Below are 18,048 nucleotides of genomic sequence, written 5' to 3'. Positions count from 1 at the left end.
TTTCCCTCCCCAACCGCGGCGCTCCCTCGACCTCCTGGGACCCGACGGGTTGCAGAAAAATCTCTACGGACGAGAACGAAGAGCCCTGATGTTCTCCCCTACTAACTGCTGCAGAGCGAGAAAAGTTTTATTTTGTAACCAGGGTTGCAGCCGGACGCCTAAACGACCCAACTGGGTAGTGGAGAGACGTTGCTGCAGCACCCAAAAGTGGACGTGGGGTACAACCGGCCAAACAACACCCTCCAAACCCAGCCCGGCGCGCTCTCGCCGGGACCAGGACGTCAGGCGCGTGCCTGCGCTTGCGCAAAAGGCACCCGCCCTGCTTCTCTCCAGGTGCGCTCTCGCTTCCGGCCAGCCTTCCCAAGGCGGAAACACCAGAGCCCGCGCATGCGCTTTCCAGCTCCCCTGCTTGATTCAGGGAGGGGGCCCAAGGCTTCAGGTGATCCCGCCCCTCCCTCGCAGCGCGGAGCCAATCGCACGGTGGTGGGCGGGATTTTCGAGAAGGCGGCCCGCCCACGCGCTTCGCGAAGCGTGTTTCGATTGGTTGGCGACGCTGGCGCAGGTGCGCGGTTCCTATTGGGTGTGGGCGGAGCACGAGCCGCCGAGGCTTTGGCCGAGGCTGCAGGTGAGCGCGCGCACGCGCCGCGGCTCCCGCCCGCCTCGGGTGCGCGCGCGCGGGCTTGCGGGGGAGGCGGCCGAGAGCGAGTTTGCTGCGCCTGTCGCCTCTGCTCCGCCCCCTCCTCCTCCTCCCCCTCCTCCTTCTTCGTCGCGGCCGCCGCCGAGGCCCGGAGGGAGGGAGTCGCGTCCCCACCCGCCGCGCAGCCAGTCCGACCCTCGGTCCCGCCGCGTGAGCAGCCAGCCGAGCGGAGCTCTGCGCGGAGACCCGAGCCGCGGCCGCCCCTCTGCAGGTGCCTGTGAGGAGTCGCCCGGGCCGCAGCCGCGTCCCCAACCCGCCGGCCGCGCACTCGCTCCCTGCGCTCCCGAGGGGCGGCCCGGCCGGAGGAGGCCGCCGCGGGGCCCGGCCTCAGCATGAACCGCAGCCACCGGCACGGGGCGGGCAGCGGCTGCCTGGGCACCATGGAGGTGAAGAGCAAGGTGCGCGGGGCCGGGGCTGGGCGGAGCGGCCGGCTGATGGGGGCCGGGGCCGGGCCTGGGGGAGGCCGGGGGCTGCCCGGGGCGGCCGGGGGGGACTGCCCCGGTGCCTGCAACGCGGGGGGTGCGGCAGTGGGGTGCGGAGGCAGGAGGTGGTGCATAGTAAACTTGCCGAGAAGGGGGCGAAGGAGGGGCCGTGTGTTTGTTCCTGGCCCAGGTGGGAAGACCCATGGAGCACTTAATCTCCTTGAATCTCACTCCTGTTAAGGGATGGGAGGCGTCTGAGCGCAGTGCGGGACGAAGGCTTGGGGGTAAATTCTAGCTCCTGGTCTCGGAGGAAAAGCTATTTGGAAGACTCGTGATCACAAAGTGTTACCCCTTTCTGTGGTTCAAGGGTGTAAGTGGGGTGAAAGGGAGAGCCCAGTGCACTAAAGGGACCTTTTAAAGTTCGCTTTGCTTCCTGCTAGGGATTTTTCCAGCACTACCTTTGGTATGCGTTTAATCTATAAAATTAACACTATCGCCTTTCGTTTGAGTAGCCCTTTACAGTTTGAGGCTGGATGCTCTTCTCATTCCATAGTGCTACCTTTTCACATCAAGTGTTTTCCTTCTTGACCAATGGTATGCCAGTCTGCTGATAATTCCCGCCGCATCCCCTGAATTCCTAAATTGCAAGGCTGCTTGAGCTGGGTAGTCTTTAGGGATTAGGTAGAGAATGCTTTCCAGAGGGGGTTTTGAGCTGGAATTTGAAGGTGATCGGCAACCACAGCCACATTTTCAGCAAGCATTTCATGGGTTGAAGAGCCAAAGAAGTTTAGATGATCTAGTTTGATTCTCTTGACAAAAGGGAGGGGTCAGAAAGGTTAAGACTTTGCCGGGCTCTGCTTTTATGACAAAACCTGGAAGCCTTTTTACAGAATAACTTCTAGACTCTGTAGAATAAAACTGTTTTTGAGAGCACTAAAAATAGTTGAGAAAAGCAAAACACCTGCAAGAATGGAAGAACAGTACAAGCATATCAACTTCAGAAATGATGAAACAGGGCAAATCCCAAATCAGGGAGTGGTTTTGAGTGAAGTGTAGGAAAGAGAGCGGCCTGGAGCCTGTGGGTGGAATGGCTTTATTATCTCGAGTTGATAAGCAAAGTTCTGTAAGTTGCTGTAACTGAGATCTGCATTCATTTTAAACATCATTTAAATGTTATTTGTAACTTCTGGAGCAGGAGGGGCAGTAGTTTCACAGAAACCGTCCTGTTTAATAAGAACAGAAATGTAATTATAGCAGTTGAGAGAATGTGCTCTTCCCCGTGTCCTCAGTGGAACCGCTAGAGCAAATGGAAGAGACGTGCTTGAGCTAGGGGTTAAGATGACTCCAAACATACAGGGTTTTTCCTCGAGCGGTATAGTGGCCGGAGTGGTTCTGTGCCCACTGGTTGAACCTTCTCAGGCATTTCTGTCATGAATCTAGTTTGCATCTGTGGGGGTTGAGGTTAAGAAAAGACAAACACTTAGGATATTGCATAATCTTCGAATGCAGTTTGTGGTCCTAATCTTGGTAGCAATTTTTAATTCTTCATCATAGGGAAAAAAATGGGCAGAGATTCTAGGTGCACTGATAAGTACAATCAAATGGTCATTTGTCTCCTGGACGGGAAAGCTGGCGCACTCTGGGACAGGAATTTCAGGCTTTCTGGCCCCTTCTCTTCTGTCCGCTGACCTGTGAGTCTTTCCCACACGTATGTCTGTCCTACATGTTACCTATTTGAGCTGTCAGGCTGCACTTGTAGTGAGCCGTATCTCAAATAGAATCAAGGCTTTCTGAGAACCTGCAGTGAATGAAGTGTGGTTCCTCTGTTGTGCTCGAAGTTGGTGTGTAGACAGAATATCCGGTACTGGTTTTAGTGGGTCTGTGACACCTTGTGTTTTAAATAGATGCTGTTGACCCGTTTATTTTTAGCTGATTAAATGAAACACTTGTCATCTTTATCATTTACAAAGTATTTGGACAGATGTTTGAAACAGTATTTCCCTTTGTCAGCCGCCTTGGAGATAGCACAGCTTTTTACAAAACTGATGGTCAAGAGGTTGTAACCGCAACCCCGTGATGTGCAGATAGATCCACACTTCAGATTCTTTTTCTTCAGCGTAGAAAACAGTGTCAGCCGTATCACCTGAGCAGAGCGGGGAAAGTTCTTAATCGATAATGAAGGTGGAATTCTTTAATGACCTTGGAACAATCTTTGGGCTGTACATGTTCTAATTATTATTCATGGGCAAGCAGTATTGAAATTAACTTTGCGGTTTCTTTTTTTTTTTTTTTTAGATTTTATTTATTTATGTATCAGAGAGAGAGGGCGAGAGAGCAAGCACAGGCAGACAGAGTGGCAGGCAGAGGCAGAGGGAGAAGCAGGCTCCCTGCAGAGCAAGGAGCCCGATGCGGGACTCGATCCTAGGACGCTGGGATCATGACCTGAGCCGAAGGCAGCTGCTTAACCAACTGAGCCACCCAGGCGTCCCAACTTTGCGGTTTCTTGAACCTACCAACAGATGCCGGGCTATGGGTGTCCATTCTCCTAGCAGATGCTGGGAGAAGGCCACATCCTGGGTGGCCAAGACAAACTAGACTGGCCTACGTAAGAGTTACAGATGCTTCACACAGTGAATAGGTGTTACTGGGTCTTAATTTTATCTCTGTCTTAGTATTTTTCTTTTTTTTTTTTTTTTGGTCTTAGTATTTTTCTTCACGTAGTAATACGTTCTCTTAATCCTGTTGTTTTTCCGCAAGAAGAGTAAGTTTCTCTTGTTCAGTTTTGTTTTCTGCTAACATTTGCAGAAGGGCACGTCAGCTGTGAAGCCATACAGTTTTTCATTGTTTCTATCATAACATTTAAGGAAGAGAAAAACACGTTGAGTGAAGGATTTTCACCCAAAAGCTTTATTGAGCAAAGTCGTTGGAGCCCTGAAATGTTCATGGGTCAGATGTTACTCTCATTCCGGCCCGTGGGACAGTGATAAACCCCGGCGCAGATCCGGGGCAGGAGCTTGAGGTAGTGATCCCAGGATAAAGACCAAGGAGGAGAAACTGTGACTTTTGATAACATCATAAGACGAGCTCTGATATGAAGGGTGTTGCCGAGTTTTTATTGACTTTGAAACGTGAAGGTGTGACTAAACTTCGAGAGTTTTAGGTATGAGTCACCTTATATTCTTGACCAATGTTGGTGTTTATGTTTTAGGAATGTGTCGTGCAAACTCGGATTCATTAGAGGAGGTGGTTTGGGTGAATTTTAAACTTAATTTAATACTGATGAGTAGGTGTGGGTATTAGCAAGCAGATGAACTTCAGTGTAACAGATACAGGGACTTGAGATATCACATCGATCCTTTGGAAGAGGAACTGACACATTTGTAATCTGCTCAAATTATTCTGATGGAGACTGTCTCTGCTGATGCTTAAGGCTGTGTTAGTATTACATTACATTAGAATACATTAGTATTTCTTAGTAGTAGATATTTAGAGGAAAAAGGAGTTCAGTGGTTGAATACATTTGGCAAACATTTGTTTAAAATAATAAAAAAAAAAAATCAGCTGGAGGACTCAACTGAGTGTTTAATATCTGGTCTCCACGGTGATCCCTAAGAGTGGGATCATAGTTTTGTAGGGTTCCTGGAGCTCACATGACCCGGGTGCTTTCTGAGGAAGGCTGATTAACCTTACCTGGGTTTCCCCCTGGAGGAAACGGCACACTGGGCCCATAGTCAGTCATAGATCCTGTTTATCGGGGACCAGATGAAGCCAGTCCTGAGTGCTGAATACCAACCGCTTTAATAATCCGGCGTTTGGAGAGCAGAGGTATGATTCTAGAGGAATCAGAACGGGGCGTGATAGAGGTGGTTTTGTGGTTCCTTAATACCTCTCGGATGTCTTTGTCGTCTTTACCACTCATGGGTGAGCTCCTGCGGTAGGCCTGAGCCCTCGGTCTGTAGGGCCCAGGCACTGGGCCAAGCATATCCACACTCCTTGCATTAATAGGATGCTTGTAGGATGTATATTTTATGTATTAATAAAGCTTTTTTCCAGCATGATCATAGGGAAGATGCTCCTTATCTCTAGACCTATTCCTTATATGATAGACCTCCCATTTGTATTGTGCCTTCATGCCAAGAAGCTCAAAGTCCCTCCTTTATGTGTTGCTTTTAGTTCTTTCCACTTCCTCTGAGATCCTAATTCGTTTCATGGGGAAAGAAACTTTGGTGCTTTTTGCTAATTGCCAAAATAAAGACTTGGGCACATCTTTCTTGCCCCATGGCCTGGGCGGGGAGAGGACTGCTGTCAAGATCTGAGCTCCAGACAGGGTTTGAGCAGAGTCACTCTTGCGGGCCAGTCCCCAGGGAGGCCTGGGAACCCCAGGGGTTGAGTGGAGCCTCATCCTTGATGGGAATGCTCCTCAGAGATGTAGCAGTGAGAAGGCACGTTCCTGTCTGTCTTATGCTATTTTATCTTCAAATAATGAGATTTGTGACAATAGACTGTGTCCCTCCAACACTCTTTCTTATTAAGAGAAACACTGCTACTGTTAATTTTCCTATGGAGTGCATGTTCAGATTGGGTCCTGTTACTTTTGTTTGTTTTTAATTAAGATGTTCATTGTATTTATAGTTTGGAGCTGAATTTCGTCGGTTTTCACTGGAAAGATCCAAACCTGGAAAATTTGAGGAGTTTTATGGATTACTGCAACACGTTCATAAGATACCCAATGTTGACGTTTTAGTAGGCTATGCAGACATCCACGGAGACTTGTTACCTATAAATAATGATGACAATTACCACAAAGCTGTTTCAACGGCCAATCCACTGCTTAGGATTTTTATACAAAAAAAGGGTAAGTACCACTGTCTAGAGACACTGTTTTAGAAATAAAAGTAATTTATTTTCCTCACGGGTAGGATTATGCATTGAATTCTCACTTTGTTGAATAGAACTGTGTCCATTCAGAAAGATATGGTATAAAGACTGGGACTTGGGAATCAGAGAAAGATGCTCGTTTTTTGGTGGCAACCAACTTTCAAGTGCTGTATTTACTACTTAATAACTACCTGAAGGAAAGTTACTTATTTAGAATGCTCTTCACAGAAATAAAGTTAATTATCTGGAAACTTAGATAGCATGTCATTATTATGGAGGAATTTAAACACTGATATTAGTCTTGCAAAAGAACATTTGAAATAACCATCCTATATGACAAGAATTTTGAGTTGTAGAACTTTTTTTTTTTTTTTTTAAACTCTGTGGCCTCCCGCAAGTCTGTGTGTCTGCCTAGCCGCGCCTGGGCATGATGTGTGCCATTTTTATTTCTTTGGTTTTGGTAAATGAAGAGGTTTAGAAAGCCAGCATGACAGCAGCAAGCTTAGTATTGGTGGGTTGATGAAAGCCTTACTGTGTTTATAAACCAGCCCAGAAAGCAGTTTGAGAGAATGGTTAGGAATTACCCTTGAAGGTGAAACTTTATTTCCCAGTTGATAAACGTTAGACCACTCCTAGGGCTTTGAAATTCCACTGATTATATAGCTTTGCTTTTCTGGGTTTGGAGGAACTAAAGTCCACCAACAAAATAAACCTCCCAAGGGTGACATGTTCGTAACACTTGACTGTTTACAGAATACATAGAAACGCACACATTGATTTTCCCCAAGACCTCTGAGATGGATTTCATAGATACGTAACAGTCGTGTGGTGTAGTTAGAGTATTCATCTAGGAAGATAATTTGGCGGTTGGGGATGAGTTGAGGTAGCAGGGTCTTAGAGGAGAGGGCCGGGAGCCGGCGGTGAGGAGACAGCTTGGAAGCCGCCCCAGTGGAGGAGGCAGGCGACGAAAGTGGCAGCGTTAAAGAGGGCATATCTGATATTTGAGAGTCGCTGTGCTCCCCACGGGATGGCGGGGAGTTGAAGGGGAGTCCAGCAGAGCTTTCTGGGTTCGAGTCTGACGGCTGGGACAGTGTTACAAACAACCAGAATTTGGAAGAGGGAGATTAGCTTGGAAAGAAAATGGGTTTGGTTTTAGGATATTTGGCTGGTGAGTTTTAACCGTGCCACGTAGGAAATTGGAAATGGTAGACAGGAACTTTGGATTGTAATCTAGAGGCCCAGTCAGAGAAAATTGAAAGTCTGTGGAGAAGTGATATTTGAGAAATTCTCTGGTGGAGACGTCAGGCCTTGTCGGGATGAAGACCAGGGATAGACCCTTGGAAAGCCGCACGGACTGTTGGAGACAAAAGAACATCAGTAGGGAGAGAAGACAAGCATTCACGTGGAACTTGTCATTTTTAAGCAGAATAATATTAATTATCGATGAGTAGGCCTTTCTTGGTAGCAGTTGTAATTTTCATTAAAATACTTTGTTGTATTTGGAATGGGTATGCAGGCGTGGAGTGGTTATTTTTAAACCACTGCCATCCAACAAAATTTTGTTGGATTATCCTTTCTGTTAGATGGTCGGAGTTGGATCATGCCACTGCATGCTTTTTATTACTGGCGCTGCAACACGTAGTGGTTGTGGGGTCAGTCCTCACATCTGTTAAGGGTGGTTTTGTTCTGCTCTTTGCTTTTGAACATCTTTATATGTGAACAGAAGTTTTCTATGTCCTAGGAATCAATGTCCAGTATAGTGAGCAGCTCACCTGGGTGGCTCAGTTGGTTGGGCAACTGCCTTCGGCTCGGGTCATGGTCCGGGAGTCCTGGGATCGAGTCCCACATTGGGCTCCCAGCTCCATGGGGAGTCTGCTTCTCCCTCTGGCCTCCCTTCTCATGCTCTCTCTCTCACTTTGTCTCTCTCTCTCTCTCTCAAAATAAATAAATAAATAAAAATCTTTAAAAAAAAAAAAAAAGAATTCGATTTAAAAAGGGGCGCCTGGGTGGCTCAGTTAGTTAAGCTTCCCATTCTTGGTTTTTGTTCAGGTCATGACCTCACGGTTGTGAGCTCAAGCCCTGAGCCCTGGGTCAGCTCCCCACAGGGCACGGTGAGTCTGCTTAGGATTCTCTCTCCCTCTGCCCCTACCCCTTCCCCCGTCTTTAAAAAAAAAGAAAAGTTTCATTTAGAAGTAGGAGGTGCATTCAACAGAACATTTGTTTTTAAAAATATGAACATGGGGCGCTTAGGCTCAGGTCATGATCTCTGGTTCCTGGGTTCAGCCCCATGTCGGGGCTCCCTGCTCAGCGGGGAGTCTGCTTCTCCCTCTCACTCTGCTGCTCTCCCTGCTCGTGTTCTGTCTCTTTTTCTGTCAAATAAATAAATACAATCTTGATTTCTTTTTTCTTTTTTTTAAGATTTTTTTTATTTATTTGACAGAGAGAAATCACAAGTAGATGGAGAGGCAGGCAGAGAGAGAGAGAGGGAAGCAGGCTCCCTGCTGAGCAGAGAGCCGGATGTGGGACTCGATCCCAGGACCCTGAGATCATGACCTGAGCAGAAGGCAGCGGCTTAACCCACTGAGCCACCCAGGCGCCCCTCTTGATTTCTTTTTTAAGATTGTATTTATTTATGAGAGATTGAGAGAGTTGGTGAGAGAGAGCACGTGGCGGTCAGACGGCGGGGGAGGGGGGAGAAGCAGGCGCCCTGTTGAGCAGGAGCCCCCCCCCCCAGGGCTCTGGCATCACGACCTGAGCAGAAGACAGATGATTAACCGACTGAGCCACCCAGGTGCCCTAAAATCCGTTAAAATATAAACATATAAATGTAATACACATGTGACTTAAGGAAAGCATAAAAGTAAGCTGGTCAAGTCCTTCCTGTTTCAGACCCCCCTCCCCCACCCCCCATTGCATCCAGAGGGAAATCCTTCCTGCTTTGGGCTTCCCCAACCTCATTCTTCTCCATCCCCCCACCCCGCAGTCATGCTCAACCAGGCCCACCAGGCCTGCAAGCTCCCTCAGACTTGGAAAGGGTGTTGCTGTCCCTGTGCTTCTGCTCTTGCTTTTCTCCTCACTAACCCCCCTCCCCCACCCTTCAGATCTTATCACTCACAAATAGCAAATAACTTCAAATAACTTACTCAGAGGGGGAGGGGGGGTCACGTTGGATCACCAAAGCCCCTTGACCCTCCCACCTTTATCAGACCTGGAGTTACCTTCTGTGCCTGTGAGTTATCTTGTTTATTGTCTGTCTTAACAAGACTTACGTGGTGCCTTGTGATTCACAGTGATACTTTTTTCTTGTAAAGCTCAACAGATGTTGAGCAAAAGCTGATTTTAGGCAAACTTCACTAAACAGTAAATTCAGGAAATTAATACAAAGCGTGATGTTAAGTATAGTAACATTTTACTGCTTAATTACAGTACACTTTGTTTTCTTGGCCTGTTGATGCCAGTTTAGGAATCAATAGGGCAGCAATTACACTTACATGGTACCAAGTGATGTAAAAAAAAAAACAAATTTTATTTATTTATTTATTTATTTATTTTAAAGATTTTATTTATTTATTTGACAGAGAGATTACAAGTAGGCAGAGAGGCAGGCAGAGAGAGAGGAGGAAGCAGGCTCCCCGCTGAGCAGAGAGCCTGATGCGGAACTCGATCCCAGGACCCTGAGATCATGACCTGAGCCGAAGGCAGCGGCTTAACCCACTGAGCCACCCAGGCGCCCCAAAAAAAAAAAAAAAAAAACAAATTTTAAAACCATTTTGAATTTTAAAATCACGTGGTCTTTTAAAATCTGATATCCCTACAAGAAGTTTCTTCGAAGTGAAAGTTCACAGTTGAATGCATAAACTATATAGTATGAACTCAAAGATTGTATCGTTGCGTATCTTGAAAGGTTTTGTGTCTTACAGTAATTTATTGTTAGAAGAAAAGCCCCCGTACTCTAGGACTATTATCATGGAAGCAGAAAACAAAGAAAACAAAATCCCTGCTATCTGAAAAGTCAGGTTCGCAGAAGGGATTCCCAGATACTTTGCCAGCCCCCGTCCCCTTTTGGAGTTTAGAGGTTTCCCAGCCAGTCAGCGAGGGGCGGCCAAGTCTGGACTCCGTGGATGCGCACAGACTCCCTACCGGATCTGATCCGAACATCCACAGCACAGCTTCTTGCTGTGTTACCTTCTGCTTTTGGATGACACCAGACAGGCGCATTTGTTGGAAACCCTAGAAGAGCCTTGCTTGCTTCACGCATAGTCACACTTGAGACACCGCCTGGTGGCCCAGGCGCCTCAATCCCTAGAGCTGGGCAGTGGACGTTAGTTTGTAGGTGTACTTGACGATTACTTCTCAGTGAATCCGGCCGTGATTTCAAAATGCTCCAAGAGAGATGCATCGTAATTGTCAGTTGAGTTTTGAAGAACAGCGTAGGACACCAGTTGCTCAGGACAGAAACCTGGGTGTCACCTGGGACACACACCTGTCCGTCAGCCAGTCACCAAGCCTGTTCCAGCAGTTCTAATTATTTTTCAGATTTGTTTCCCCATCAGCACTGCCTCTGCTGGAGGCCAGGCACTATTCAGAATGATGGCAGTAACCGCCTGTCGTCTCCCTCGGGGTCACTCTCCCACTTAAAGTCAGGGTGAGTTTATAGAAAAACCCAAATCTTTGTTTTCTTCCCAGTGCCCTTAGGCTGAAGTCCATAATCCCTAGGCCTGTTTTCCGCAGGGGCCCTTGGCTCCTCCTCCTCCTCCTCCTTCCCCTCCCTCCCTCCCTGTGGGTCTCTGCGGCCTCCCCCATCCTGCTCCCCGTGTTTGCTGGACCCTGCTTCTGGACCCTGCTTCGGCAGCATTCCTCCCTGTTCTACCTGGTGAGCTGCTGGCTGCTTTTCCAGTCTCCGCGCAAACCTCAGCTACCCGGGAGAAGCCTTGCTGCGCCCTGCACACAGGCTGGGCGCCCACGGCAGGTCTACACCGAGGCTCTTGGCCCCTTTGAAATAATGAGATTGCAGGTGGTAATTGCCATCTCCTCCTGCAGACTGTAAGCTCCACGAGAGCAAGCCCCCCACTCCTCTCTGGTTCACTGAATCTGCGGCCGGGACTCGAGGCCTGGCCAGGTTGCGGTGCTTCTGGAATGTTTGGTGATTAGGATTCCTTATATTAGGAAATGAAGGGATTTGCATGCCTTGAGTATTGCTTTAGGTGATGTTTAATCCTTTTAAAGTTGCCAGATTTAGTTCTTTTTAACCATTTTGGATTAGAACAGGGGTTTGCAAACACGGCTTGCTGGCTGTTTTCTTGGAACGCGGCCATTTGCGTTCTTTATGTATGGCCCATTGGCTCCTGCGGCAGCGACTGGGGGACTCGCGAACCCGGAGTGCTCACCGTCCGGCTCTTCGGGGCAAAAGGTGGTCAGCCCTGGAACAGGATGATTTCAAAAATTACTTCATTCTTCCCGGTCTTGTCACAGAATTTTAAATGGGTCCTAATCTTGAACTTCCTCGATGACCCTACCATGAACTGTTAACTGTTTCGCTACTGTACAGGGATGATGAAGGGGGTTATATGAGGGTTTGGTTTTTCGTTTTTGGTCGGTTTTCTCCAGATTGGCTCTAACACTGTAGGCTTTTACTTCGTGGATCTGTGCCTGCCACTCACTGCTGGTGGACCCTCACCTCCTGCTCTGAATCTGTGGCTTGCGACTCCCTGTGAGTTAAGGAATGAGATAACCAGGCTTTTCGGAATTAACGGTCTGAAGAGGGAGAGTTCCAGAGGGAGTGCGTGCGAGGCTGCTCCCGGGAGCGGAGGGCAGGAGCTTTCTGCTCGGAAGGAATTGAGACAAGCACTTCGGCTCCTCAGAGGCATTCCCAGTGGATCCTTGCTGATTGCCGTCAGCCGAGATAGTGGCCGATGGACAGGCTTGGGATGAGGGAGGGGTTGCTGGGGAAGCCTCGCTCTTGTACTGTTGCATAAGCCTGGGTTTTTATGGCGGCAGAGGTTGCTGGACACCAGCTTTGCGAACTTTTCATCTTATTCTGAGTTCAGTGCTTTGACACAGAGACTCAGGTAGAAAGTGAATTCCCGGTCCCCTGTGGACAGTCACCTTTACACTTTAAACTAACACTCTGCACCCTGGCTTTCTGCCAAAATATTTCTTTTCCCAGTGGCTGGAAACTGATTAGCTAGATGGGAGAACAAAGGTGCCTTTGTGCTGGGGCATATTGCTTTTGAGAATTTAGCAGAGAGCATTCAAACAGTCTGGATGCGATGCCAAATTATGCAGATTTGGGGTTGTTTTCTTTTTTCTTTTCTTTGGTCAGGTTTCCCATGTAGACAACTTAGTTTTACTCTCTGTGTGTATGGTCTGGAAATTTCCTTATAAATCTTATGTGGGTTTTCTTAATTGATTCTTTTAAAATGAAAATATATACTTCTGAGAAAACATATTCAGTAGAAGACCATCGTTGAGAGGCTTTCGGTCAAATGTTGCCAAAACGATTCTCGTATCAGTGAGTTAATTTCCAAAGCCAAATTATAAACAAATTTGTCTCTGTGAGAACAGGGTATACATGCTTTATAAATAAAGACAGAATTATCCCCAGAGGGGGGGAAATGCCAAAAATTAAGGGACCCCTAGTCTTGTACATTTCTCTGCAACTAGCTCTTGGAGAATTGAAGCAGCCTGAGGAAAAAACGTTCCCCATACTCAGACACACACACACCTGACACTTAATACTCATTCTGTGAATGTGTCAAGTATTGGCCTAGTAAGAAAATAAAGGTCCAGTCTTTGTATTTTGTACTCTTAATCATTACTTTGTACTCTTCATTTCCTGGTTTATGTAGTAAAGATGATAATATTTATCAATAGAGTGAGAGTCAAGGGACAGAACATAACTGAGCTTGTACAGTCACAGTGTGGTGATAGTACTATTATCCGGAGTTGCTGAGACTAGGATTTTGAGCTTGTTCTTTGCGGGAGGGGGATTTTGTCTCCTTTGTTCTTTGGATATATATTTTTATCCTTGAAGATTCTGAATTTTTAGTTTCTCCTCCTCTGTTATTTTGAAACATGATTTCAGGTTTCCCGCCTGATGTTAATTTCATTTTTTTTTTTTTTTAATCTGTTATTCTCTGATGAGGTGTTCTGTTTTAGGTATTTTCTTTCTTTTTTTTTTTTATTTATTTATTTGACAGAGAGAGGGATCACAAGTAGGCAGAGAGGGAGGCAGAGAGAGAGAGGAGGAAGCAGGCTCCCTGCCGAGCAGAGAGCCCGATGCGGGACTCGATCCCAGGACCCTGAGATCACGACCTGAGCCGAAGGCAGCGGCTTAACCCGCTGAGCCACCCAGGTGCCCTGTAGGTATTTTCCTTCAGCAGTTTGATTTCAGAAGGCAGATCTGGTTTTAAGTGCCCTGTTTTCCCTTAGTTTTACATCAGGGAGGGTAGATCCTCTGGGTGGAAGCAGGAACGCTATCCTGCTTGTTGTTTGACTCAAACTGGTGTTTGTTTTGTTGTTATTTTAATTAGGTGTCAGCATTTAAAAACGAGAACATTTTTACTTAAAAAACAAGGCTCCATGGCAAATGGGATTTGGCCACACAAATTCCTATAGTGGAAGAAAGACTGTGGCACAGCCGCCAAGAAAGGGCCCTCCACACTTCTTTTTCACACAGTGAAAAAAAGTTCAATCTTAGACTTCAGCCTCTTTCAGAAGTGGAGAAATTGAAGATAAGAACTCCCCCAGAAAACTGAGCGAGAACATTATTTGCAGGAGACTAAAATTCCTAAATTCTAGATATACATTCATCTAATTTACATGATCATTTCATGCATATTGTCTGTTTCATTGAATTACATCATCTGCCCCGCTGCCTGTAATACAAGTTCGTTCCCTTGATTTACCTTGGGAATCAAAAGTGTCCCTTTATTTATTTATTTATTTATTTATTTATTTTTAAGATTGATTTTATTTATTTGACACAGACAGAGATCACAAATAGGCAGAGAGGCAGGCAGAGAGAGAGGAGGAAGCAGGCTCCCCGCTGAGCAGAGAGCCGGATGCGCTGCTCTATCCCAGGACCCTGGGATCATGACCTGAGCTGAAGGCAGAGGCTTAACCTGCTGAGCCGCCCAGGCTCCCCCAACCTGGAGTTTCTTAAACAAATGAAGGAAAAATATGTTTTAAGTAACGCACTTGAAATACTGTTTAAAATGTGTGTGTAAACTTACAAGAATTTTATTTTCGCCTCTTACTGTTGTAAGTAGTCCTTGAGCTTTATCAGATTAAACATTTGGGATTTTATGATGTGTGCTTGGGAGGGCCACCTAGTGGTTTCTTTCTGGTACAGCAGGTCTTACTACTGCGCTGCCCTTTGATCTGATTAGAATAAGCTAATATTTAAATTGTTTATGTACCGGGGCGCCTGGGTGGCTCAGTGGGTTAAAACCTCTGCCTTTGGCTCAGGTCATGATCCCAGGGTCCTGGGATTGAGCCCCGCATCAGGTTTTCTGCTAGGCAGGGAACCTGCTTCCTCCTCTCTCTCTCTGCCTGTCTCTCTGCCTACTTGTGATCTGTCTGTCCAAAAAAAAAAAAAAGTAAATTGTTTATGTACCAAATACATGTGAGTTATCTCTTCTGTATGGATTCAACTGTGGGTAAACTGGGTGTTTTTACATCATCTCTGTAATTATTTTATTTTATTTTTTTAAACAGAAGAAGCAGACTACAGTGCCTTTGGTACAGACACACTAATAAAGAAGAAGAATGTTTTAACCAATGTATTGCGTCCTGACAACCATAGAAAAAAGCCACACATAGTCATTAGTATGCCCCAAGACTTCAGACCTGTGTCTTCTATTATAGACGTGGACATTCTCCCAGAAACACACCGTAGGGTTCGTCTTTACAAATACGGCACTGAAAAACCCTTAGGGTTCTACATCCGCGACGGCTCCAGTGTCAGGGTCACGCCACATGGCTTAGAGAAGGTCCCAGGGATCTTTATATCCAGACTTGTCCCAGGAGGCCTGGCTCAAAGCACAGGACTACTAGCTGTTAATGATGAAGTTTTAGAAGTTAATGGCATAGAAGTTTCAGGGAAGAGTCTTGACCAAGTAACAGACATGATGATCGCCAACAGCCGCAACCTCATTATAACGGTGAGACCAGCAAACCAGAGGAATAATGTGGTTCGGAACAGTAGGACTTCCGGCAGCTCCAGCCAGTCCACAGATAACAGCCTCCTGGGCTGTGTCCAGCAGGTAGAACCAAGCTTTGAGCCAGAGGACGAAGACAGCGATGAAGATGACATTGTCATCGAAGATAACGGAATGCCGCAGCAGATTCCTAAAGCTGTTCCTAATACGGAGAGCCTCGAATCATTAACGCAGATAGAACTGCATTTTGAGTCTGGACAGAACGGCTTTATTCCTTCTAACGAAGTGAGCTTAGCACCTGTAGCAAGTGGCACAAATACAGAAACACATGCTCCGGATCAAAAACTCTTAGAAGAAGACGGAACGATCATAACACTATGAAGCCTTTGTCCGAATGTCTTTGGAGCAAGGATGCCGCAGGGACTTGTAGATTTGGCTGTTCAAAGCATATATACCTCTGAACCAGTGACCTGGAGTAGGCATGAGAAAATTAATATTGCAAGCTTGAAATGTTGTTATAATAGTAGTTTGATCATTGTTAATATAAACTTCAGTTTGTCAGAGGTGAGTTTAAGTCTGAAAGGGGCCTTTGCTAATGAAATTACGTGCTTTTGTTATTTTATCTCTAGAGAACTGGATGTTAGAGCACATTCTCAGAACTGAGAGGACCAGATCATTTCCGTTCGAAGTGGTTGCATATTTTTTAACCTGCTGTGCAGAGCCCAGTTAGCTTTTCCTTTAACTGTATTTTTTAAAATTCTAATGTGAAGAAGTCTGATTCTGTCCTTTGGTACCTTGGGGACCTCAGCTCCTATGTTCCCTATATTTTATTTCGATTTTTTAATGTTGTTCCTCTGTTGTTCGTTGTTACAAGTAATTTTTTCAGATGCTTTTTTTTTTCCCCCCTAATATTTAAGAAATCAAACCAATCGCCTGTTTTTGGGAGTCACTTCCTACATCATAAAGCATTGACTCCGTGTTCCTGAATTAAGAAAATGTAAGTGGTGTTCAAGTTCCAGGCTTGTTCATCCCATAGTTTTCACATTCACAGACTCACTCCATGTGCGTATAACTTAACGTTGAAAAGGCAGCCCCGTCAGCTGGTAATACCTGAGACTCCCTTCGCCTCCTCCTCCCCCGCACCCCCATCTCATTGGAAATCATTCCATTTGTTGTTGGTGTGTGTTTTGTGGGTGTGCTTTTAATACTCTGCTATGTATTTGAGTAGTAGGAATCATTTTGGATTTAAAAATGCACCCAAATTAAAAGATTTTTACACACACGACACACTTGTGCACTTTTTTACATGAGATGATTTGGTTTTTTTCCCTAATGGGATTTCTAGGAACACTACCTATACTTTATGAGAAAAGATAAGACTATTCACCTTGGACAGGTAGAGCGTTTTGCTATTAATTTTATGAGGCTATTTATTACTTTCCAGGGCATCCACTTAGAACAAGTGAAGGGCGAGGCTGCTGACTTCCATCCCTCGCCTGACTTCCCTGTCCGGCACGCACGGGCACCGCAGTAGGCCTGTATGTAGAAACCCAGGATTGCGGGAAGCGCTTAAGTCCCCTATGGCTTATGGCTCCTTCTCTCAGAGTTATTTATTAATTCATTTTACAGTAGGGCTAGAATGGGTACCTCCGTAACAGTTGCTTGCTGGGGAAGCAATGAAGAATTCAGTGACTCCGTTTTGAAGGATATTTTCTCTCTAGGGTAAAGGTACATGAAGAAGTCTTGGACTAAAAGGCAGGTCACTTGACTCAGAATACTTAATGTATTTTGCTCACGTTACCACTAAACAGATTATCGCTGAACTATTAACTGCACAACGTTATGTAATGCAATGTACTTTTTTGTTGAATTCACCCAGTTTCTTCCACTTCTGTACCACCATTTGCTAATGGCATTCCAGCTTTAACCTTCTGTGAGGTACAGAAATTTGACTCTAGAACAGTAAAATGTTAACGTGTAGGTTAAATTACATTTATACTATAAGTGGTGCAGGGGTTCAACATTTTAAGTAAAAAATCCTTTCACACACTACCTCTCTCTCTCTCTCTCTTTTATTTTTTAACAGAGTTTTAACATCTGAACTTTTCTCTTGGAGGAAAAATACTTCAGGGCTTGACTTTTTGTACAAATTTTAACGATTAAGTACAGATTTGTCTTGTATGTATTCATGAAAATGGAAATCAAAGCTGCTAGTGCTTTTTAATTATCCTGCTAAGAGTATATGTCAGTGCTGTTAAAACTAGATTTCTCATTTAAATTATTGGTGAAATAATTGATTACTAGACGTATTGTAAAACCAATAGCTCTTGGTTATACAATAAAATGTCCGGTCATTGGTAGTCTGAATCGATTATTCCAAGTGTACCTTATTAACAGAAGTATCAGTGGATTCAGTGTAAAATTTTATAGTACGAAATGTCAAGCCTAACTGTGAATTTTGTTCTGTATCTTGAGTAAATTTATGATAATGTTCTCATGAGCTATCAACAAAATATATGTACTTTTGTGAACTATGAATTTTCTAATTAAATTTTACATGCGACAACATGATTTTTACATGAATGATACTTTGTTTAAACTCTCAAATGTCAGTATTTTACTACAATTTTATTATAAAATGTACATTATCACTAAATGAACTTTGATTTTAAAAATCAATTTAGCTTTAGTTGTATATTATTTTTTACAAATAAAGATAGACTTGTATAAAGGCTACTTTCTTGTTTGCAAATATATGAAAAATGACCCAGCAAATACTTAGCAAGCACCAATATGATAGCAAATGAGTGGGAAGAAAATTGTTAAGTTACAACAATGTCCTGGCTTCCTCAACTTTTAATTTTTTAAAAGATAAACACCAAGTTGTAGG

General features: G+C 45.2%; 1 protein-coding gene across 2 annotated transcripts; it reads left to right on the top strand.

Moving 5' to 3' along the window:
- The first annotated feature begins 794 nt into the window (after positions 1-794).
- Positions 795-17,729, top strand: PARD6B (par-6 family cell polarity regulator beta). 2 transcript variants are annotated; one of them, XM_044262835.1, is made up of 3 exons: positions 795-1,095; positions 5,752-5,974; positions 14,716-17,729. In XM_044262835.1, exons 1-3 carry the CDS (start codon positions 1,030-1,032, stop codon positions 15,537-15,539), a joined length of 1,113 nt encoding a protein of 370 aa, XP_044118770.1. In that variant the 5' UTR covers positions 795-1,029; the 3' UTR covers positions 15,540-17,729. The 2 variants fall into 2 exon arrangements, with proteins under 2 accessions (XP_044118770.1, XP_044118771.1); XM_044262836.1 differs by lacking the exon at positions 795-1,095 and adding an exon at positions 2,192-2,242.
- Positions 17,730-18,048: the final 319 nt, after the last annotated feature.

Source organism: Neovison vison, chromosome 8, assembly GCF_020171115.1.
Source record: "Neovison vison isolate M4711 chromosome 8, ASM_NN_V1, whole genome shotgun sequence".
Lineage (NCBI taxonomy): Eukaryota > Metazoa > Chordata > Mammalia > Carnivora > Mustelidae > Neogale > Neogale vison.
This window is presented reverse-complemented; position numbering and strand designations above follow the sequence as displayed.

Coding starts and splice junctions, on each gene's coding strand:
- PARD6B (XM_044262835.1), top strand. CDS start 1,030: ATGAACCGCAGCCACCGGCACGGGGCGGGCAGCGGCTGCCTGGGCACC. Junction 1,096..5,751: donor CCATGGAGGTGAAGAGCAAG/GTGCGCGGGGCC, acceptor TTGTATTTATAG/TTTGGAGCTGAATTTCGTCG. Junction 5,975..14,715: donor GATTTTTATACAAAAAAAGG/GTAAGTACCACT, acceptor TTTTTTAAACAG/AAGAAGCAGACTACAGTGCC.